Genomic DNA, 25,624 nt, shown 5'->3' with positions numbered 1-25,624 from the left:
CTTAAAATTGTACGGTACATTCGCGCTTATACAGATAACTTATACGTCACAGAGTACTGTTTCGATAGTGTTCATTTCAGTGGATGGTGTGGCTTTGGCGTTTAGGTCGTAATTGTGGAACAACCAATCAACTACCATTAAATCGATCTACCTTACGTGCGATACGCTCATTTGATTTAATTTCAACTTATTTTCGTGCTTATATTTCGTCCAATTAAGCATGCTGTCCAGGGCGCACACCTCAGCTATCTGGGCTGCCTGTCCAGGACAGTGGGTTAGTAGTTAGTTGTTAGCAGTTAGTGATAGAGAAGTCGATGTAGTGGACCCATTTACTCGTTACAATTCGCTCTGAGTGGGAGCCGGTACCGGGCTGCGAACCCAGTACCTACCAGCCTTATGTTCGATGACTTAACCACACCACTGAGGCCGATGTATTGTTATATATACTACTCAAAAGAATTTAAGGGTCAAAAATTTATAACCAAATAAGTTTCAGAGTGTATTAGATTGATGATGTAAACTACACCAATTTTTTTATTTATTGTTCCATATTTACAAAAAAACACAAATAAACGTCACTGTATACAAGAAAGTCACATGACATGCTGTCAAAGTTGAAGGTTGTCAAACATGGATTTTACACATTAGAACATTCGTTTAATAGTGTGTGAATCCACCCCTGGCGCAAATACACTCGACACATCGTTGCCTCATGCTGTTGATCAGACGTCTGAAGAACTCTTGGGGAATGGCCTGCCACTCTGCCATAAGAAGTTGACCCAGATCATGAAGGTTGGCCGGAGGGGCATGGTTATCCCGAACTCTCCTGCCTAATTCGTCCCAGACGCACTCTATTGGGGCCAAGTCAGGCGAATATGCTGGCCAATCCATCCTGGCGATACCTTGTTGTCTGAGAAAGTCCGTTACCACCCTGGCGCGGTGGGGTCTGGCATTGTCATCCTGCAGAACTGCCTCGCCGCCAATCTGCTGAAGGCCTGGGAGAACCAACGGCCGGATAATCTCATTCAGATAGCGGATTCCATTCAGATTGCCATCCACCACATAGAGGGGGGTCCTGTGGTGGATAGAGATGCCGCCCCACACCATGACGCTGCCACCACCGAACCGGTGACGTTGTCTAACGTTAACGTCAGCGAAGCGCTCCCCAGGACGTCTGTAGACACGAACCCGACCGTCGTTGAACTGGAGACTAAACCTGGACTCATCAGTGAACATCACTCGACCCCTCTGAACACGTTGCCACCGCAGATGAAGCGTGCACCAGTGACGTCTGGCCGTTCTGTGACGTGGTGGTCGAACAGCCTGGCGACGGCAGCGTAGATTATTGGCTCTCAGACGATTGCGTATGGTTTGATCAGACACTCGAATTCCAGTCGCAGTCCGCAGATTGTCACGTAATCGGCGTGCAGTGGTTGTGCGTTGATGTAGAGCCATATTGGTGATGTAGCGGTCCTCTCTATTTGTAGTGCTTTGGGGTCTTCCCGAACGTGGACGATTTCGAACAGAATTCGTTGCTTGGTACCGTTGCCACAGTCGGCCAACGACACTCTTGACTGACACCAAGTCTCAGAGCAACATTTCTTTGCGTATTGCCATCCTGAAGCCAAGCAATAGCCCTTCCTCGATCTTCGATAGTCAGTTGAAGTCGTACCATTGTCGAATTTGGAGTGTGCACCGTACACGAACGCAAGCTCCAATTATACGGAAATTCAGCATTGGGAACATGGAATACACGTGCAAAGCGTGCAAAGCGTGCAAATGAAGCGCTTTATGAAAAAGCAAGTTATGGGCACTTAGCAGACCTTTCGCTTTTGCCCTAATTTACGTGCAAATGTAAGCATGTTTTCGCCATTAGAACAGTCGACAGTGTCAATGACAGTGGATTTTAGTTCATTTATGGGTTGCTTAGACCCACTTTCGTCAAAATGGAACAATACCATGCGTGATATTATGGTCTAGCTAATATAATTGACATTCAGAACATAATGTCGAAAATATGGTCTGACCCTTAAATTCTTTTGAGTAGTATATATTAGCAGCCGAGCAGGTGATCGTTTGTGTACACTTTCTCGTAAAGGAGAGCACATAATGTGACCTTTAATATATCAGTCGTGGAGCAATGGTTGGGACGGGAAACACCAAGTAATGTGAGGCTGAATTCAATTCCATTATTTGTTGGTCTTGAGCTCTACAGCTCATTGACACAATGACCAAGCTTGTTTCAAATCGGTTCCACGATATAGTGTAGGGGGTAGGTTGATTCGCAAAGCTCTCTTAAGCTCGTTTAAGCAACATCACATCGTCAATGCCTGTCTTTTTGCATGGAGGGTGGGACTTAACCCAGTGATAACGTGCACGCCTCACGCGCGATCGGTCTAGGATCGATCCCCGTCGGTGGGCCCATTGAGCGATTTCTCGTTCCAGCCATTGACCCACGACTGGTATATCAAAGGCCGTGGTATGTGCTATCCTGTCTGTGGGATGGTGCATATAAAATATCCCTTGCTAGTAATGGAAAACTGTAGAGGGTTTCCTCTCTAAGACTGTGTCACAATGACCATATGTGTTCTAGTGGTGTCGTTAAACAAAACAAATTATTATTATTGTTTTGCATCGAACTGCGATATCGCAAAGTTGCGAAAGTTTTGTGAATTAGGACCTTAGATAAATTATAATATTAAAATAAACTATAAAAAATATAATAAATTATAAAAAATACATAATTACCTCCCACGCATACACACGCAATTATTTCGATCAATAGTGATTTATTTGGGAGCCGTAAGATTTTACCTACCCTGTCTCGACCACATGGCGAGCCTGGAAGTGGCGGTCCTCTTTTAGTTCGACACAGCAGTGGTTGGTCTCTGGTGCTGCACCACAGCATGCTACATGGGTTGCTATAGAACTGCGAGAACACATTCAAATGTACTATAGAACTGTGACACATAAATATTCAATTGTACCATAGAACTGTGAGGACACATTCAAATGTACGAGTCGTTAGTACAACATTTTATATAAATGGTACAGGGTTTTTTTATTTTTATAGCACCATCGCATTGAGTTCGTGCATTAGTAGCAGATATAATAATGAATCATTTATTCATTCATTTTAACTTATTTTCGTGTCCTGGGCACACACCTCAACTATCTGGGCTGTCTGTCCAGGACAGAGGGTTAGTGGTTAGTTGTTAGTGGTTGGTGAGAGAGAAGTCGGTGTAGATGCAGTACACCTACCCACTGAGTTGCTAAACACGCTCTGGGTGGGAGCCGATACCGGGATACGAGCCCAGAACTTACCAGCCTTAAAGCTGCAGTGTCTGGAATAGTTTTATTATTTAAGCATTTAGAACAGAAAATCCCATTACGTTTGGTGCATATAAGACGCCACACTCCGCATTGGTTTCACTACGCTGGCTTTTCCAAGTTAAAAATAAACCCAGTATTTTGAAAGTGGGACACTTTTGGCGGGCGTGCACCAGGCTAAAAATAGTCATTGTTGCATTACAAAAAATGAGCGTGTTCTAGCAGCCACTTCCTAGCAGCCAATTACGCTAGCAGACAATTTCAGCAGACACTCATGGCGACGTCCTAAACACCGGACTCATACGCCTTTTGATAGTTACCTGTATTGCACACACTTTTAAACACACTGTTACGCTAATTTTTATTATTCACTACAACTTAAGAATTTTAGAGTTTTAAAGAGTATCTTTATATAAAAACAACACAAACACAAAATAACAACCAAGACTCATTTTCACAGTCTTATTGTTACTAATATCCGTATAAATACAACTTAACCGTTTTATTAAGCACTTTTATAATATCTGAAGTATCACTTTAAAAATCTTTCTGTACTACGGTAATATAGGATGTCCAACTAGTTTCGTATAGACTACACCACAACACACATTATAAAAGGCGTATGAGTCCGGTGTTTAGAACGTCGCCATGCGTGTTGACTGAAATTGTCTACTAGCGTAATTGGCTGCTAGAATCCGCTCGGTATTACAAAATGGCAAGAATTGTTCAAACTAACAACAACTCGCGAGTGAATTAAAAGTGCAGTTATGCTTGTATCTGAACTTAGAAGTTGATTATATACGATTGAAACCAGACACTGCAGCTTTATGTCCGGTGGCCTAACCACTACACCATCGAGGCACTGTCAAAAATTCCTTTTGACTCTGCATTCTGCAGAGATACAATTCTGACAATTCTAATGGAACGGTCAGATTTAGTCAAAATGGGGTGCGTGGGCGAGGTGTCAGGAACAATGGTTAGATCTTGGATTTTTTTCTAAACCTGTAGATTTTGTATCAGCAGCATTATTTTCGGTTTATCCAGTGTGTTCCTGATTGCTGTTCTGGCAGAGACATTATCTTTACAAAAAAGACATATATTTGAACTAAAATATTGCAAAATGCATCAAATGCACGTCACCATCAGAAGAAAGGTATTTTTTTTTTAAATTGACGAAAATATGCATTAGTCAATTTTCCACTAAAACACCAAAACAATATAAACTTTAAGATTGGACCAGAAACCGTGACATACTTGAATCTTACTATTCTGTCACTAGCAAGAATAAGAATGTCTGTACAAGAATTAAAAAAAAAAAAAACGTAATGATAAGCTGGTTATTGTATGAAGCCAGTGTCAATTGCTTTGTCAATAGAAAATAGCTGATCTTGTCCGCGGTATATGATTCCAACTCCGTTTGTAGGAGGACTATGACTTTCACAGTGCCAGTACAGGTGCCAAACATTTTTGTACATCTTCTGTGAACAAGGGGACATTTGAATGCGCACACAGATTTGCAAGGGACTTTAAGTATTTTACAGGAATATTGCTTAAAACATTTTGATAGCAAGGTACCTTCCATGAAATACTTATAAACAACCCGCAAATGATAAGTATTCTTGAAATACAGAATCAAAACTGATTGAGAGTTGTGTCTCTTTGATTAGATAAATATGGAGGGCATTCATTCGCGTATTAAATGATTGGTATAATTATCTAACATTTTAAACTCTAAAAAATAATACAAGACACAGGGGCGAATCCAGGAGATTCTTCGCATTCTACATATCCAGTGGTGCAAGGAGATTGCGAGTCCAAAAGCTAAAAGTCGTTTTTCCCTTCCCACTCCTCATAAATCTACTAGTGCATTCACCATTCCCCTCCTTGAATCTAACATTGCATGGCAGACCCATAGTCCGTCCCATCCTCCTACAAAAATGTTGGGGGGTTTTTGTTTTGTTTTTTTTGTAAATAATTTTAGTTTGGTTTGACGTAAGAAGAAAAGTAAAAGTATTTTTGAAATGATTTTTTTTTACTATTTTTGTTTGCAATTTAGAAAACAATTAGCTTGCAAATAAATAACTTGTAGTAAATTCTATGGTATGAAACAAAGGCGTTCACTGTGGGAAGGACTATAGTTATAGTGCTATTAAATCTGGCTGTGCTTATCTGCTCTCCGGAAAATTGTCGCTGCCTAAATGAATAAACTAATGTCCTACCCAATTCACCCCGTAACTACGCAAAGAATCCATGACGTAATAAACTTACGTAACTAGTCGGAGGACGATTCAAGTAGATTGCCATATGCAGTGTTAATCCCTACAACGAAACGTGTTACAAAGAAACGTGGCAGGTTAGTAAGCAGAACTAGTTACATGGCAACAAAGATAGATAGCAAAGTAACAGATTAGTGATAGAAGTAATTACATTACAAAGTGTGTTAAATAAAAAAAAAAACCTCACTAGTACCCAACAGGTTAGTAAAAGAAGCAGTTACAAATTATGTTAGATAACAACGTAACAGATTAGTAACAGAAGCAATTACAATGCGAAATATGTTTTATGTAAGACATTTAACAGGTTAAAAACAATGCAAAATAAGTGAAACAACAAGCGAAACAAAAGGGGCTCATCTCACTAAACATCGTGCGTTTACCCTCTGCTACTAGCAGTTATACCGGCTGTGCGTTTACACCTGTTTGGTATCTATTTGACGAAGAAAATTACATCATTACGGAAGCTGGAGTATTTTAAGGACAAAAGAAAATGAAATATGTGTTCTTCCAACTATATTTGTTGAACTATAATAGTAATAAGAATTGTGTTTTAGTCGTAGATTTACGTTAACGTGCGGAACTAGGTTTACGATTAACACAGGTTAATGATTAGTGCTTAGTGAGAGAGAAGACGCACCGGTTTGACCCATCTCAACTATCTGGTCTGTATTTCTCGTATGTCCACGACACAGGTTAATGGTTAGTGGTTAGTGAGAGAGAAGATACAGCGATGTTACACCTCTAGGCTGAACTGTGCACCTACTCGAGGGTGGAGGCCCAAATGAGATACACATGCTAGCTTAAACCACGTGGCTTAAAGGTAGAATCTCACGGCAACTGACCTACTGAACAACCAAACAAAATATTGCTTGAAAAAAAATAATTAATAATTTAAAAAAAAAAAAAAAAAAAAAAAAAAAAAAATAATATATATATATATATATATATATATATATATATATATATATATATATATGTGTGTGTGTGTGTGTGTGTGTGTAATGTATCAGCTACACTGTCGTCAAATCCCACTTGTTACTGTCATTTTAGTATACAACTGAATTATGTCTACGTAGTCATAAATCAGAAAAGAAATGTCTTCACAAATTTTCACAAACTCTAGCTGTTTAAACGTTTTGCAAAACGGCCTGTGGAACCGAGCGTTAGCCAAAGAGGAACGCACACATACATATAATTTTCAAGTTACCTAATGTGTGAGACTATACCTTTAATAGGTCAACTGCCGAGAGACTGCGCCTTTAACTACTGCGTCACCGAACTCCATTAGTGTTGGCATATTATATCTCTCATGCGAGCTATGCATTCATTGGAGGGTGAAGCCAGTACTGGGAAACGAACCCAGCACACACCAGTCTCAAATCTGATGACGCAATCACTGCGCTGTCGAGGTCACTGGTGGAACGCGCAGCGTAAGAGAAGACGCCATTGTTTTGGACTGGAATTCGTCGCTCTGTTCAAAGTGCGCTGCATAGTAAGTGAACAGTTAACGCTCATGGTGCTAGCAACATCTTGAACCGACCTCGAGAATTATTTTCCGGTTGAAAATTAATCATCGGTTTTTAGATACTTTTAGGGAAGATACTTTACTTCTAATAACTGATTAATTAGAATTGTTATCAGTGATGACGTTTTATTTGAAATCTTTTTAGCATATGTTATTATAGGTGTTTAACAATTTAATCATTCTGAAACTTGGTCTACAGTTACTTTATCTGTCTTCAGTTAATGATGAACCAAAACTTTTAAAATAAACTTTTTAATGGTTAACTGGCTAAGCTCACCGTTTCATTGGTCCCGTATCAGTAAGGCAAATGTGATAAACAAATAAAAATAGTACATCGTCTTAACCAATAGAAGAATGAAGCCCGTCTCCAAGTTTTAATTATGACGTAAGCGGCACAATGCGTCAGCTGACCTTGTTTCGCCTTATGATTTGCTGATTTTTCGCAATCTATCTTGAATACCTAACTGTGGGGTTTTGAAGAATATATCAAATAAAATATTGGTTTTATGTTTATTAAGTTGTAGATGTATGGCGATAAATAACACTATTGCACTGATATCAAGTTTATATTTCAAAGCAATGACTGCCTGATCAACACAATTGTAGTTGCATGTGTTCCTAAGAATTTGTACAAACTTTCCAACGAATACATTTTACATAGAAAGCATAGAGAGTCTAGTTGCATGTTTGTACGTTTTTGAACCAGGCTTTAGGTTATTGTATAATACATGTATTTATTTTTGTTCATCTTTATCTATGAAACCAACAAATCAAACCTTGTGGCTAAAACGAATTACACCTTTGAACATGTTTTAACGGTGTTGTCGTTTTGTTTTTATATGATGCTTAGGGTATGAGAGGAATTTATTTTTAAAATGCATAATTTTGTATTATTTGAAATTAAGAAAGAGCTTCATGTATTGGATAACTTGTGACCAATCTGGGGTGGGGTTTATATATATATATATATATATATATATATATATATATATATATATATATATATATATACAATACAATATATTTTCAATTAATTGTCGATACGTTCATTACAACTTCATAGCGGACTACTTTCTTTCGCGGCAGAATACAACTGTCCCATTTAACGTTAATTGCAGAGGTCAGAGGTCAGCTAAGGATGTGCCGCTGATCTACTTACTGTTTTGCAGAGTGAAAACTGTTCTCCAAACTCCAGTCGACACTGTTGTTCCAGCGTCCATGGAGACCCCAAGATGGCCGGTAGTTCCGGCATATCCTTCAGGGTGTACGGTTCATCATCCAGGCAGTACAAATAACTAAGTTATATAACACATGATCAGAATAACTCCTCAACAGTTAGATAACGCTCATCATCAGCACAACTCTCAGTCATTTAAAGGGACATTCCTGACTTTGCTGCATTGTAAGATGTTTCCGACTAATAAAATAGTTCTACGATTAAACTTACATATTACATCTATTTTCTTGTTTAGAGAATATCAGTGTCTGTATATTCAATTTGTTTCTGGTCGTCTTAATGTTTGTAAGAAGCCCAAACTGGATTTTGTTTTCAAATAATTTCGTATGTACCAAAAAATATATTTTAGGAAATAAAATGAAATTTAACCTGGTACAAATATTAGAACGGTCAGAAACACCTTTAATACACGGCCACTAATATTGTATGCATAAAAATATATTTGATATATAATTATAATCGTTAAAAAGTCTCTGTTAATCGATAACATCTTAAAAATTGCAGCAAACTCAGGAATGTCCTTTTAATGTATAATCAATATACCTCAGTTATAAAACACATTATCAGTATTTTCAAACAACAGTAATTGTCACCGAGAAAGCCAAAGTTCTTGGGATGTAATTATACCATCTGTTCTGGGGAGGGCAAGTAAATATTCAAAAACATCACCCGCGAAGGATATTCCTGAACCCAAACGGATGTAGGCATGGCAACCTTATTTGATTTCATTTAATTATACCAAATATGAGCCCAGAAACAGGTTTAAAAAACCCCAAAGGTTTGCACAAATGCTTTATTCAAACATACTGACGCGTTTTCACATCCACTGAAGGCTCAAGCGTGACCATCGTGGGTTCATATTTTGATCTGGTCAAATAGGGACTAAATAATTGGGACTTTAATACATCGACAAACCGACAGAAAGATCGACTAATGATATTGCTGTACATAATAAAGGAAAAACTAAAATTGTTATTATATGGAATAGGAACACGAGAGAATTAATAGCAAGAATCCATCGTTAAAAATATATAATATACGCCGTGATTTAGAGATTTGCTATCAGTGGAATTTAAAACTAATGCCAGACAGACAGATATGGACCAACAATATTGCATGACTATATAGACCAAAACACGTTTTTACGATCGAATAAGAGCATGAGAAAATAATCCCTCGTACACTATGTTCAGTATGTTTAAGCGATATGCTATTAGTGGAATGTGTAAGTAATGATAGACACAGACAAACAGACACGAAGAAGGAAGGAAGGAAATGTTTTATTTAACGACGCACTCAACACATTATATTTACGGTTATATGGCGTCGGACATATGGTTAAGGACCACACAAATATTGAGAGAGGAAACCCGCTGTCGCCACTTCATGGATTACTCTTTTCGATTAGCAGCAAGGGATCTTATATATGCGCCATCCCACAGACAGGATAGCAAATACCACGGCCTTTGATATACCAGTCGCGGTGCACTGGCTGGAGCGAGAAATAGCCCAATGGGCCCACCGACGAGGATCGATCTCATACCGACTGCACATCAAACGAACGCTTTACCACTGGGCTACGTCCCGCCCCTAACAGACAGGAAGTCAGACAGATCAACCAACCAGTGATATTGTTGTACATTATTAGACTAAAACATTTGTTTTCTAATATGGGATACGACACATGAAAGAAATAACTGAAATTAATCCCACGTCGAGAACGTGACTAATTATGCATTGTGTTTTTGGCGATCTGCTTTGACTGGAATTCAACGGTAATGACTGCTCACTCAATGACTTGTTTCATCCGCTCACTGCTGCATCTGGACCACCAGAAATGATTCATCTTGGCCTCCACCAGCCCCGCCATTATAGATGACCTGTAGCGCGGCCCGTGGCAGCGGTTGCCATGACCATCATGCATCAAGCCAAAGCTTGAAATGAGACGAAAACAAAAGCCACATAGTTACCTATTAATCATACTCAGAAAAAATTATAAATAACATAGGTGTTTATACATGTAGTTATAGCTTTCCGTCTGAGTAAGCTAGAACAGAAAGGTAAATTGGAAATACAAAACGTTTTGAATGTTTTAAAGGTCTAAACAATATATCAACATTTTAAATGTTATTTGTAGTATCCTAAATATACAAGTTAATAACAGACATTTATACACGTAATTATGTCTTTCCAAGAGCGTAATTTTGTTATAAAAAAGATACACTGGAAATGTAATATGAATGAATTTTAAATAGCAATCTACAATATATATATATTTTATAAAGGAAGGTATTTTAGGTTTGTTTCCTTACGTATATAATGAAATAGATTCTTTAGAATCTGTCTTAAGAAATTGTTTTATACCATTTGATGTTTAAATGTATAAAAACACAGTCATTTTTTTCACTTTCAATCAAAATAATAATAATAATAAATTATGTTACTAATGTAATGGTTATAAGATCAACACAATTGGCTATTGTAAAAATACATTTTAAGGAAACAGAACACAAACATTGCCGATCGCATCAAAGTCACTTACACATGCGCCATCTCGTGGGCGATTATAAAAGCTGAAGTGAAACCCTCATCTTTGATGGCAGCACAGCTCCGCATGGGGTTACACAATCCTGTGATGGGAGCATACCCTGAAAAAAAAACCCCGGCGTTTTATTTATATACTATAAGAAATATTATAGACGATAACAAAGTTTGTTTCTTTGTTCTGTTTAACGACATTTGCCTGGGTGTGTAAATAGACGCCTTTTTATATTTAGTATCTATTTAAATATTGATATATACGACAGATTTAATGCTTGATAAAACAATGCTGTTCAATGAGAAAAAGTTTTTTTTTGTTTTGTTTAACTACACCAGTAGAGAACATTGATTTATTATTCATTGGTTACTGGATGTCAAACATTTGCCAATTTTAAAAATAATCTTAGAGAGGAAACCCGCTACATTTTCCCATTAATATCAAGGGGTTTATTATATGCACCATCCCACAGACAGGATAGCACATGCCACGGTCTTTGATATACCAGTCGTGGTGCACTGACCCAATGGGCCCACCGACGGGGATCAAACCTAGACCGACTGCGCATCAAGCGAGCGCTTTACCACCGAGCTACGTCCACTCCAAGACGATAACAATGCAGTAATAACTTTTAGTATCTTCCAAAGGAACTGGACCCCACATATGGGGCAATACATACCACGGCTTCTAGTATATCAATTATGAACATTAATATATCTTGTTGTAAATAATCGACCTTCAGACGAGAATTTTTAGTACACCAGTCTGGGACGAGTCTGCTTGACGCCATCTTCATAAATCAAGGCTAATATTCGTTCCTCGTATTCAGCCTTGATACATGTAGTCAAGATTACTGATATCCACTACTATCGCCCTCTATTGGAAGAAAATTTGTAACACCGATTATGTCCCTTACACGATGACATCACTGACCAATCACAGCATCGGTAACATGTGACAATCTTGAAAGCTATATAAAAATTAACCGCCGGACGCTGACGCTGCTATCTTTGTTTACAATAACAAGGGAATCTATACGGAGCGTTGTGATTCGTTGCAATCAGATCTCATCGCACCCAATGAAATTTAAGCATTTTGTGGCACGATTTCTTGACGACATGTATCAAGGCTGAATACGAGGAACGAATATTAGCCTTGATTTATGAAGATGGCTTGACGCAGGATCAGGGTGATCCCGCGTTCACGCCAAATGATAATTGTGGACCTATTTTATCTCCACTCAACCAGTGTCACGCGAATGGTGTATCAAAAGTCGTGGTATGTCCTGTCCCGTCTGTAGGAGAGTGCATATAACCTATCCCCTGCTGCTAATGGTGAACTGTACTGAATTTCCTCAAAGATTATATGTAAGAATTATGATTTTTATTTTTACATCCAGTGACCAATTATTAATAAAGTAATATTCTCTAGTGGCGTTGTTAAACTAGACAAATTTTCATAAACGTTTTTTTTTCTCAAATTGTTATATAAAGCTTCTATTCAATGGAGTGACTCGCAGTAATCATCCGAGTCATGCGATTTTATTACTTAGAGCTTATTATTAACAGTGGGAAATTGTTCTGTAGTGTTATGCTGCAGTGCGAAATTGTGTGTGTAAGGGATGGAGATGGGGTGGGCATGGGGATGGGGATGGGGATAGGGCAGAGATGGGGTGGACATGGGGATGTGGATAAGGATGGAGATGGGGCAGAGATGGGGTGAGCATGGGGTTAAAGATGGAGATGGGGCAGAGATGGGGTGGGCATGGGGATAAAGATGGAGATGGGGCAGAGATGGGGATAAAGATGGAGATGGGGTGGGCATGGGGATAGGGATTGAAATAGGGCAAAGATGGGGGTGGGCATGGGGATAAGGATGGAGATGGGGTGATCATGGGGATAAAGATGGAGATGGGGCAGAGATGGGGTGAGCATGGGGATAAGGATGGAGATGGGGTGAGCATGGGGATGGGGATAAGGATGGAGATGGGGTAGAGATGGGGGTGGGCATGGGGATGTGGATAAGGATGGAGATGGGGTGAGCATGGGGATGGGGATAAAGATGGAGATGGGGAAGAGATGGGGTGAACATGGAAATCGGGGTGGCGATGGAGATTGGGATAGAAATGGAGATGGGATGGGGTGGGGATGGAGATGGGATGGGGTGGGGGTTATAACAGGATTGGGAATTGGGTGGGTGGGGTGGGGGTGTCCACTAACCTGCAGGTCCCAGCTGTTCGCGAGTTAGCAGCACAGCGATGTCGTGTGTCCGTGGATCCCCGGGTCTGTACAGATGAAGCGCCCACTGGCAGAAATTGCGTACAGTTCGATATGCGTCCTGTTTAGCAATTATTCGTTTTTGCTGCAATAAATAAATAAATAAATATATATAATATATATATATATATATATATATATATATACATAAATAATCTAGAATATGTTATAATAATGTATTTGCTATCATTATTAATTTTAATAAAACAAATAATTATGATATACTATATAAAATAAATTATAAATAAATTATAAATAAATAAAATAAAATAAAATAAAATAACCTATATAGGATTTACGACAATTAATCAAACATCACTTACATCGTCAGAATCCAATTCCATAATTCTAACAAGAGAAACTTTTATATCGACGCCCAGACTGGAATGTTGGTAAACAGAATTAACCTGCAATGAAATTTATTTTTTATATCGATGTTCAGAAGTATCTATCATCAATATAAGCATTTGAAAGTTATTTCACCCAACTTGATAATGCATATAGTTGGCAACTTGTTTATTAATCTCTGAAGCTTAATACATTTTCTAACGTAGCAAACTCTTCTAAAAGCATTATAAGGATGATGATGATGATGATGATGATGATGATAATTATGATGATGAAGATAACGATAATGATGATGATGTTGACGACGACGATGACGACGATGATGATCATGATAGCGATGGTAATGATGTTAAAGTATTCAGAAAAGTTAATAAACCTCTATCAACATTAAACGAAACTGGAATTTGTGACGAATCTTTTCAGTCGTTTCTTGCCAACTAGATCTACACATCTACATAACACATCAAATGATATATAACTAATATGATATAGATGTAACTACAAACTAATAAAGATACAAATATGTATTCACTTACAATATTCATCAGTGCAAGAAGATATATATTTATATTTAATAATAAAGTTACACATATTTAAACACTTACAATATTCATTAGTGTAAGAAGATATATATTTATATTTCGCTTTCCCACAACCCTCGTGACGCTATCATCTACAGCCATGAACACTTCGAGATGTTTGGTTTTTCGTTTAGTAGATCGTTTCTCCCGCCAATGTTTATCCATCGTATGATCATCAGAACCTAAGCATTGAAACAAAACAAAGAAAAGTTTAATGACACATCAGCACATTTTAAACTTTGGCTAATAGAAGTCTAATGGCGAGATTTAGCTCAGTCGGTTAAGCGTTCACCTGAGGTGCTTGCGCCGCAGGATCGAACCACACCGGTGGATCCACTGAACTTGTCAAAGGCCGTAGTATGTGTTTTCCTGTCTGTGGGGAAAGTGCATATAAAAGATCCCTTGCTAATAATGAAAAAATGTAGCGGGTTTCCTCAGATGACATTCGATGATTAATTAATCATGTGCTCTAGTGGTCTTTAACGTTTTATTTGAGGTGTAATGTACACATATAGGTTTTTTTAAATACTACACAGGAAACACGGTACTATCATATAAAATATTCCTACTGAAAAGCAACAAGAAACTCTTCGCTGTGTGCTTTCCCCAAAGACAGGATATTACATACCACAGCCTTTAATGTACCAATTGGGAAAACTGGTTAGAATGGGGTAAAATGAATCTAGTGAGAGCTGTCTATCCCATGATCCTACTTGTTTGTTCCATTAGAGTCAGCTGAATATATCCAATAATTAATGAAAAGGTTAAAGTGTATTATGTTTAACGAGACAACTACAATCATCGGCTAATGGATGTAAACAATTTAATAATTCTGACATATGGTCTTAAAGGAAACCCGCTACATTTTTCATTTAGCAGCAAGAGCTCTGTTTATATATGCACTTGCCCATAAAGGACAACACATACCACGGCCTTTCATATACCATTGGCACTACACTGCATTTAAGTATAATTGGCTGGGACGGAAAAACAATTAATCAATCGATCCGCCAAGGTGATTTGATCCTATAACCAAAACACGTTAGGTCAGATTGATTTCTCGCTCTAGCCATTACACCACGACTGGTATATCAAAATATGTGGTATCTGCTATCCTGGCTGTGGGATGGTACATATAAAAGATCCCTCGCTACTAATGGAAATATGTAGTGGATTTCACCTCTATGACTGTGCCTAAATGACTATATTATGTTTGGCATCCAATAGCCGATGATTAAGATATCAATGTGCTCCAGTGGTGTCATTAAACAAAAGTCTTCTTTTTTTTTAAATTTCTACCGACTGAGCTAGATGCGCCCGCTCATTATACAAACACGATTTTAATAAAACTGTTTTTGTGTTTTACAATTAATAAACAATTGTCACTGATAGAGCGATATTCAATACTTTAAAAAGTCCAGGCCAGGGCCCCGTTCCACGAAGCGATCTTAGTGCTACGATCACCTTAAGTACATAAGGTAGCTATGTACTTAAGGTGATCTTAGGGCTAAGATCGCTTTGTGGAACGGGGCCCAGGGCCCGTGCTTATAAAACGTTTAGAGTCCAAACTCAATCTTTAATGACGTCACACGTATACAATTTGTATGGCGTTGTCATGGCATTATTGTCTCAGACTCTATTAGAGTCTTGAGTCTAGACTTTAAAAGTTTTATAAGCGCCAGACCTGGTGCTTATAAGACTTTTAGAGTCTAGACTGGAGACTCTAATAGAGTCTGAGACACTAATGTCATGACAACGCCAAACAACTTGTATGTGTGTGACGTTATTAGAGAGAGAGTCTGGTTTTATAAGCACGGGTCCAAATAGCATGTGAATACGTACCTGAAGGGGCCCAATCGTCTTGCGTGGAAGCCGGTTCGCGGCCTTCACACGTGTAAATAAGGTGTGCCTTTAGTGCCATGCCCAGACCGTTATGGGTGGCCGTGGGCTCCACAAACAGCAGCTCTTCGTCAGTTTGTATGTAACCAGCCTGAAAGTAGGAAACCATCGTATACTGACCAAAACTATTTGAGACATGATTTCTTTCAATGTTGTTTGCTGATGCTTACACAAGTTACCAGTACTACAATCAAAATATATTTCATTTTCTTAGACACTCGTTGGTGAGAACACCATGCGTTATTTTTGATAACACATGGTTGTTTACACACGTACGTGTGTTAACAATTTCAAGACATACGACTGGCTGCTCCTAGGTGATGACCAGGTCACCACTGCCATACATCCAATGAAAAACTACACGATGGAAATCGATTGCATTGTAACGTATAGTTAACCTGGCAATCATGGGTCTGTGACGCGTGCGTTAGCTACAAGTGCAACGGCTGTAAATAACTTTTAGTCGAAAAAGATACTGACCAAGGTCAATGGTTAGTTATCAGTATTTTGTGAAAGTAAGGTCGATATATTGATCTTATACCTTCCCTGACTGGGCCGTTAAAACTCACTATGAATGGGAGCCGTTAGCGGTATGCGAATTCAACAGGCCTTACGTTCGATGGCTTATTTCGACACCACTGTCGCAATTGTATCAAGATATCACAATCCAGGGCTTCTAGAATTGTTACAAAATACACTAGCCATGAGATCAGTGATTTAAAAAATGTACTAACCATGATTAAACATTCACTAGCCCTACTTTACTTAATACAATTTTACTAATAGTAATAATCGGATATGTTACTTAAAGAGATTAAAAACACCAATATTGGAAGGCGGGGATGGGGGCAGCATATTCATATTTATAAAATAGACTTAAATGCAGCATTTGACAACTTTTGTTTACTAGCCGTCGGGCATGGCAATAGTAGTTATTTACTAGCCCAACATTGAATATCAGTGGGGCTACCATAATCTAGAAGCTCTGCACAATTAATCAATCAGTATAACACATGCTTACATCCATGTAAACTTTCATTGGAAATCAATCCAAAAGAGGGGATTGGTGGGGACTAGATGGTTAAGGAACTCATGGGCAGATCCAGGAAATATTTGAACAGAATAAGAGAAATGGGGCACACATGAACCAAATCGTGAAAAGGGCAACCTCATAATTTTTTTTTTTATATAAGCCTGAAAAAAGAGGTACTTGAATATAGTTGTGGGGACGCTTCCCTCTCCCTTTGGATTCGCCTCTCTAATTTGCAATTTTACTTTCAAAAGGGGCGTTACAGCATTCAACACACACTGTATATGGAGGAGGGATTACTTGAACCTCTTAACTAAAACGTACGTAGCACGTTATTCCGCATTAAAATAAAGGCGACGCCACACGAAACGAGTGTCTTGTACGAGAATAGCCGATTCCATAGGAACCGCTGAGATCGATATGTTGTGTTGTCACAGTCGGCTATTCTCGTACGACGCACTCGTATCGTGTGTCGTCGCCTTTAAGACTGCGTTCGACTTACCACGCCGAGACAGGTTGAGACGGCGACATACGAGGCGACCTGTCCCCGCACGTAGCCGTGATAAAAACATCTGGCATCCAGCCTCTCGGAAACTGTCTCATTTCCTTCGTTCCACTCAGAGAACGACCGCGGCGGTACTAAATCGGTTCTGTACAGAACTATTTTCAGTTTTCTTCGCCTCCATGTCAACCCCAGGGAAAACCAGTCTCGAGTTGGTTCATACTGCTTTGACGTCGTGTCGCCCGGGAGACCTGACGTTACGTGACGTAGGCGAACGTCGACAACGTGAGGAAACGTCATCTCCATTCGTCGGACGGAGCAGGGTGGCTTGAAGGGAATTCCTGAAAGAAAATTAAGAAAAAAAAAATTGAATTCCTTTAAAAGTTCAATACATAGAAACTATTATATTTATCTCGAACTGCCGATATTACGACATCGAGATAATGACGCCTGTGTGTATATATTTATGTACATTATAAGAAACTAGATACCGAGAAAACAAATTAAAATGCCTCCCTAATTAACAGGTTTGGAAAATGTTGGGTTTTTGTTGTTGTTGTTGTGGGGTTTTTTGTTTTTGTTTTTTTTTCTTGTTTTTTTGGGGGGGGGGGGGGGTTGTTGTTTTTTGATTCGACAATTGGGGAGCGCCCAAACATAACAACAAATAGGCATATGAATATTAAAAAGTAGATCTGAACTTATTATTCAGTTAATAATATCCAATCTCAAAATTGTGTGTTTGAATCCAGGCAATAACAACTATGAAGTTTATTTTTTTTTATATTGACGCTATTGATAGTTGTAGCCGTCTCCCTCTGGATGAGGAGGAATTGGAATGGATGGCGTATGTTTAACATGCATGAAGAGGTTTAAAAAAAGTTGTTTTTTTTTTTTTTTTAAACCCACCTAACCTTTGTAATAAGGCAGAACTGATAAATTACATATAAATGGTTTCTAAAGACAGGTGGCTGTTTAACAGTCTAGAGGAGGGTGTTTAAGCTAGGTTTACTGTACTTATTACCATTATTTACTGAATCAACTATTGTAATAATGATGCATTATGGTTATACCATATTATGGTGGCAACATACGCTCTCTTTGCTCCTCTTCCATCTCCGACATTGCTAAAAATAAATTATCTATCCCACGAAGTAAAGATCATGTTAACAACAAAAGGGTTTATTAGACTTGCTATGGGAATGAAAACTTAACGCATAAATATGCAACCAGTTATTTCGCACGTTGGTATTTCACAGCAAGTCGACAAGCAATATTTAAGTAATTACCCTGCTTGACGAAACCAAACGCACTTTGTGGAACAACATAATTCTTCACAGCAAGATTGTATCCTTCTGGAATGTCTACTTTTACACATAAAATATTACTTTTCAGATTAGGTCTTACAAAAATGTTTTTTTTAAAAATAAAACAACGACAAGGAAACGAAAACAATCTGGCATTTGAAGTATGTTGGGTATGGTAAAAGAATTTCAACTTAGGTTTTACAGGTCTTTAACCCCCGCTCCCAGATATCAGAGGAAGAATTAGTGAATGAATTAATGAATTATTAAATAAATAAATAAATAAATAAATAAATAATACTAAATAATAATACTAAATAATACTAAATAATAACAATAATAATAAATAATACTAAATAAATAAATAAATAAATAAATAATAACAAATCTGGAAAACTTTAACTATGGTGTTCACTAAATGTTTATACATGAACAGACTTTGGAACAAATACATTAATTAACAACGATCGATCCAAATAAACGAAAGAACAAACGGTTGAACGGATAAAATGCATTTAATTAACTTTAGTAGATATAATGGCTTTTTACGGATAGAAATGTGCAACTACCTTTCGAGTAAACATTATTTTGTTTGGATTTCTTTCTCTTTTTTTTCTTCTTTTTTTTTTTGGGGGGGGGGGGGGTTTCTTGCTTTTTTCTTTGGGGGGTGGGGGTGGTGGGGATGGGTTGGGGTTTTTTGGAAGGGTTTGTTTGCTTGTTTGTTTCTTCTGTGTTTTTTCTTCTTTTTTTTTTTTTTTTTTTTTTCTTCTTTTTTTTTTTTTTTTTTTTTTTTTTTTTTTTTTTTTTTGTAAGGCATTTATTTTGATAAATGGACTTGGACATTGGTTTCGTGCATTCCATTTGATTACATACACACATATTTTAAACCAATCGCATTACTTGAAGTGTGGTCTAGTTTTTAAAAACTGATTTAAAGGAATGCCAAATACGCACTCATGCTAGATTGTATTAAAATAAAAACAACAACAACACTGAACTTAACTTGGTGTAGCTACAGAGTTTAAAGTAACTATGTCTTGGGGGAGGCGGGTGTCTTCTTTTTTCTGTTTCTTCCTGGTATTGCTTCCGAGTTGAAAGTAACTATGTCATGGCATGCATGGCATGGTCGAAATAGCAGACAGCTATTCTTAACTCGTGCAACACAATTAGGCTCTTTTTGTTTTAAACTCCATATTGAAAAGTGTCATATCTTGTGGGAAAGTGTCAATATTAGAACAAGCGTTAACTACCGTTAGATATTTAGGCAATTTTTGAACTTTTAAAACGTGTAAGTTTGTTCAATGGGCGTAGGGCTGACATTTTTGTGAGGGAAAGACTGATTTTTACCCGAATAAAAAAAAATAAAAAAATCTGAATCTGGATAACGTTTATTCATACTTGCATTAATAACAAAAAGCTATAGAGAGCCCCAAAGGAATCACTACACATTTTTACATGGATTACAATTAATATGGTAATGGAAATTTTATGTGTTGAAAACGTTTCAGACAAGCTTATTTTGCCCAAACGTCTCCACTGGTTTTGCTCGAATGCATGCACCGGCCTCGGTGGTGTCGTGGTTAGGCCATCGGTCTACAGGCTGGTAGGTACTGGGTTCGGATCCCAGTCGAGGCATGGGATTTTTAATCCAGATATCGACTCCAAACCCTGAGTGAGTACTCCGCAAGGCTCAATGGGTAGGTGTAAACCACTTGCACCGACCAGTGATCCATAACTGGTTCAACAAAGGCCATGGTTTGTGCTATCCTGCCTGTGGGAATCGCAAATAAAAGATCCCTTGCTGCTAATCGGAAAGAGTAGCCCATGTAGTTTCCTCTCAAAATCTGTGTGGTCCTTAACCATATGTCTGACACCATATAACCGTAAATAAAATGTGTTGAGTGTGTCGTTAAATAAAACATTTCTTTCTTGTTTTTTGCCCGAATGCAAAGAATTTCTTCAACATGGTGTATTGTACGCTTATTTTTCTTTTATACGAAATGTTCTAGCTCATAGGTTCATATCAGATGTCCCAAAGTTGCTTAACGCTGTAGTATAATTCTTCAGACTACCGTGGTTTGATGACCAAAATAAATGTATGTGAAATACAAAAATGCAGTGTGTGGAATTTCTTATTGAAAACAGGGGCGGGGCGTAAAGCGCTCGCCTGGTGCGCTGTCGGTCTAGGATCGATTCCCTTCGGTGGGCCCATTGGGCTATTTCTCGTTCCAGCCAGTTATGACGAATGGTATATCAAAGGCCGTGGTATTTGCTACCCTCTTTGTCGGAAAGTGCATATAAAAGATCCCTTGCTACTAATGGAAACATTTAGCGGGTTTCCACTCTAAGATTATATGTCAAAATTACCAAATGTTTGACATTCAATAGCCGATAGTGGGCGGGACGTAGCCCAGTGGTACAGCGCTCGCTTGATGTGCGATCGGTCTGGGATCGATCCCCGTCGGTGGGCCCATTGGGCTCCAACCAGTGCACCACGACTGGTGTATCAAAGGCCGTGGTATGTACTATCCCGTCTGTGGGATGGTGCATATAAAAGATCCCTTGCTGCTAATCAAAAAGAGTAGTGGCGACAGAGGGTTTCTCTCTCAATATCTGTGTGGTCCTTAACTATATGTCTGACGGCATATAACCGTAAATAAAATGTGTTGAGTGCCTCGTAAAATAAAATATTTCTTTCTTTCCGATAATTAATAAACCAATGTGCTCTAGTGGTGTTAAACAAAACAAAAAGAATTGTTTGTATTAAATAGAAACTAAATATAAAAAGGTTTGTATTTTCATCCCCAATCAAATTATAAATTGTCAATTATTATAGATATTATTGACACTACGATTCGAATTTCTAAACAACTAGAGTATATTGACTGATTAATTAGTTAATAGTAATTATTGAGTACTGGGTGTCACACATTTGATAATTCTTATACAGAGTTTTCAGGGGATACCTGTTACATTATTCTGCTAGCAGCATGAAATGTTTTATCTGTACCTTTCCAAAGAAAGGAGAGCTCATATTGCGACCTTTAATATACCAGTCGTGGAGTACTGACTGAGACGAAAAACACACACACTGGTTTCAACAAAGGGTTTCGACCTCATGACCCAGGCACCTAAGGCGAGAGCTGCATCGAGTGATTTAAATCCAGTTCAGCGTCTTCATTATATCGACGCGGTCGGTCTAGGATCGATCCCCGTCGGTGGACCCATTGGGCTATTTCTCGTTCCAGCCAATGCTTCTTAACTGGTTTAACAAAGGCCGTGGTATGTACTATCGTGTATGTGGGATGGTGCATATAAAAGATCCCTTGCTGCTAATCGAAAAGAGTAGACAGTGGAGACAGCGGGTTTCCTCTCTCAGTATCTATATGGTCCTTAACCATATGTCCGACGCCATAAATGAAATGTGTTGAGTGCGTCGTTAAATAAAACATTTCCTTCCTTCATTCATTATATCGATGCAGGATTTAGCTCAGTCGGTTGAGCGCTCGCCTGAGGTGCTTGCGTCGCAGGATCGAACCACCTCAGTGGATCCGTTCAGCTGATTGGTCAAAGGCTGTGATATGTGCTTTCCTGTCTGTGGGAAAGTGCATATGGGCAGTTTCACGGGAAAGGTTGCATAAAGAGTCTCACTGGGACCCAAAAATGAACTATGCAGCATTCTATAAAAAACAATATTTTTAAAAAGCAATATGACTAGTGAAATGTTTTATAAAAAAAAATTGGGCCTACAGCTGTTACGGTTTATAAAATAATCAGTGATATGATTACATGCACAGCATAAAAAATATGAGGACACATAGGTACAGCATAATCATAAGGTTTTATGTGATACATTTCTAAAGATAAACTGAGGTGGGGTTTTTTAAATAGGAAACTGTTAAGAGTAACTATGTTTTCATTAATAAGGCCAAGGATTTTAAGTTTTCTGATGATTTTTGGTAATATTTTAGCAATATTCTTCTATTTAAAAATGATTTTAGTTAAACAGAAACCATTAAATACTAATCTTCAAACAGAATGTCTATAACTGAATTAGAAAAGAAACTTCAATGTTTTTTAGAATACTAGTTAAAAATAATGTCGATTGCATTAGTATTAGCATTAATATAAGCTTTCAAACAATGCAGTGTGAAAATGGCAATTTCATTTAGGAGGGGACTTTTTTTTTTAACATTTAGATTTCAGTTAAATAAACTGAGACTGCTCTTAATCTTTAAAAAAAAAAAAATTCATAATTGTATTAGGAAATAATATTTGATATGAATCTGCATGTAATGGTGTAATTAGATAATTATCATTGAAAGATTACCTGTCATAAACATGTACACTGCTGCATACAAGACACACAATCTACTTAGCTTGTAATGTTCTTATTTGCCAGCTTTATTTTGTAATATTTGGATTTTACGTCCTGCAACTGTGGCAAAATAAAAGGCTCATGTCCTTCAACCGTTAAAGGCCCAAGAAGAAGAAACAACTTTCTAAGCACTTCACTCCGATAGTCTGGGAGGACCTTGTCCGTGGCCATTTAAATGTTGATGTCACTTTACACTCCTGAAGGAATTTCATACAAATATGATCACCTTCAAGCACTTTACACTTGCATTGTCAGGGCTTCTAGATTATGGTAGTCCCACTCCCATGGCTAGTGATATTCAATGTTGGGCTAGTAAATAACTACTATTGCCATGCCCGACGGCTAGTGAATTATTTCTGGTCAAATGTTGCAGTTAAGTCTATTTTGTAAATATGAATATCTTGCCCCCATCCCATCTCCCAATGTTAGTGTTTTTGAGCTCTATCTCCCTCTTTAGGTGTTATATCCGATTATTACTATTATTTAGTAAAATTATATTAACTTAAAGTAAAGTAGGGCTAGTGAATTTTTAATTGTGGCTAGTACATTTTTAAAAATCACTGATCCCATGGCTAGTGGATTTTATAAAAATTCTAGAAGCCCTGATTGTGTATTGGTTATTCGTCCAATGTAATAACCCTCGTCATAGTAAACAGTATTCTTAAAAAACCCATCAGATTCTGTAATAATATGAACTGACCTGCATTAAGCAGCCACCTGTATTAAACAACCACCTGTGTTAAAAGGCCAAGTTGATACATGCCCTCCTTATGGTGAATGTTTAACACAGTTTGACTGTATTTATACGCATGGCAGAATAAAGAACCAAAATTGATCACTGCACAACTTTCCAAGTGTGACAGAATAATAAACAAAGCTGACATCTCTCAGTCAAACCCACTAACACCTGCAGATTGTCAACAAATGTCTCAGACTTCCATACAAGTCGCATGTACATAGCAACACCCAGACATGTCAATATCAAATTTGCTCAGCTTTAACATGTTGTAAAATGTCCTTTCCGGAACTTGAACATTGTGACATAAAATTACCACTGCATCAGTGAATTAATAGTTAATTTTAAATGAATTTAAATCATACATATAAGCATGTTGTTGTTGTTGTTGTTGTTTTTGTTTTGTTGTTTGTGTTGGGGTTTTTTGTGTGTTTTTTTGGTTTGGTTTTTTTTTAATTTTTTGTTTTGGGGGGGGGGGGTAATTATCTCAATAATGCATCATATCTCACAACCCTTTTACAAAAAATCTATCAAACAAACTTCATATATTTTATGAAATTGGTATAGAATTGTATTTTGTATCCATTCAAGTAAATATATTGATAATGTAATGAAAGCACTTTGCAAAAAGATGTTTAAATATACATGTTAAAATTGTGTTTAGGAGGGGACATTTTGTTTAACATGCAAAATCTTGTGTATTTACAGAACTACAATTCACACAAACACAATAATTATACAAATTAGTTTTTGTAGGCTATTATGCATGTACTATATGATTAAAGTTTTGTAACCTACCTGTATATATTTATTTGACCCATGTTTAGGAGGGGAATTTTTTTAACGGACATTTTTAGGCTCTATGTTACAATAAATATCTCAAAGTAAATAACAAAGTTACATCGATTTTTGTTCTTGTCACAACTGTAGGTGTCTATTGTTATTATAGTAATACAAAAATAATTGTTGTAAAATGTTATTTGAATTATTTATAGGTCAGTATTCATAACAGGACATCTTCAAAAAATGCTTAACGGAAAACAGGGTTAGTTCTTTAAAATACTGTAAATTAATAACACAACATCCAGTTTTGATATCGTTGATAAAAAATTTTTTTACCAGTAGTCTAGTATTCAAATAAATAAAAATAAAAGTATCTATTTCACATTACATTATTATTAAAATAGTAATGGAATAATGCAAAAATGCAAATGAGACTCGTAAATGTGTTATTTTGATATATAAATATTCACTACTTGATGAAAAATCAAGTTATTGCAATAAAATTTGGTTTGTAGGTTGCTATACCATTCACACAGGTACCTATAAAATTTCAGTAGAATTTTATTCCAATCAACGAGCAGTGCAACCTTTCCCGTGACACTGCCCATATAAAAGATATCTTGCTGCATTAGGAAAAATGTAGCGGGTTTCCTCTGTTGACCACGAGTCAGAATTACCAATGTTTGACATCCAGTAGCTGATGATTAATTAATCAATGTACTCTAGTGGTGTCTTTAAACAAAACAAACTTCTTCTTTTTCATTATATTGTTCACGCACGCCGTCCTGGGCATACACCTCAGCTATCTGGACTGTCTGTCCAGGACAGTGGGTTAGTTGCTAGTGGTTTGTGAGAGAGAAGTCGGTGTAGTGGCTTTACACCT

The 25,624-nt window shown here is 37.5% G+C and overlaps 1 protein-coding gene across 1 annotated transcript in view; it reads right to left on the bottom strand.

Annotated features, from left to right (window-relative positions):
- The window catches only part of LOC121379062 (A disintegrin and metalloproteinase with thrombospondin motifs 3-like), a 71,883-nt gene that overhangs the window by 21,157 nt on the left and 25,102 nt on the right, over positions 1–25,624 (bottom strand). The window contains exons 3-11 of the mRNA XM_041507520.1: positions 17,544–17,884; positions 15,955–16,102; positions 14,137–14,294; positions 13,507–13,590; positions 13,127–13,268; positions 10,911–11,016; positions 10,159–10,302; positions 8,291–8,426; positions 2,819–2,929 (exon numbers count right to left, since the gene is read on the bottom strand). Of these exons, the coding sequence (XP_041363454.1) occupies positions 2,819–2,929; positions 8,291–8,426; positions 10,159–10,302; positions 10,911–11,016; positions 13,127–13,268; positions 13,507–13,590; positions 14,137–14,294; positions 15,955–16,102; positions 17,544–17,884 (1,370 nt within the window). The remainder of the gene's footprint in view (positions 1–2,818; positions 2,930–8,290; positions 8,427–10,158; positions 10,303–10,910; positions 11,017–13,126; positions 13,269–13,506; positions 13,591–14,136; positions 14,295–15,954; positions 16,103–17,543; positions 17,885–25,624) is intronic.

The sequence above is a fragment of the Gigantopelta aegis genome, chromosome 8, assembly GCF_016097555.1.
Source record: "Gigantopelta aegis isolate Gae_Host chromosome 8, Gae_host_genome, whole genome shotgun sequence".
NCBI lineage: Eukaryota > Metazoa > Mollusca > Gastropoda > Neomphalida > Peltospiridae > Gigantopelta > Gigantopelta aegis.
The sequence above is the reverse complement of the archived record's forward strand: the minus strand, read 5'-3'. Positions and strand labels throughout refer to the sequence as shown.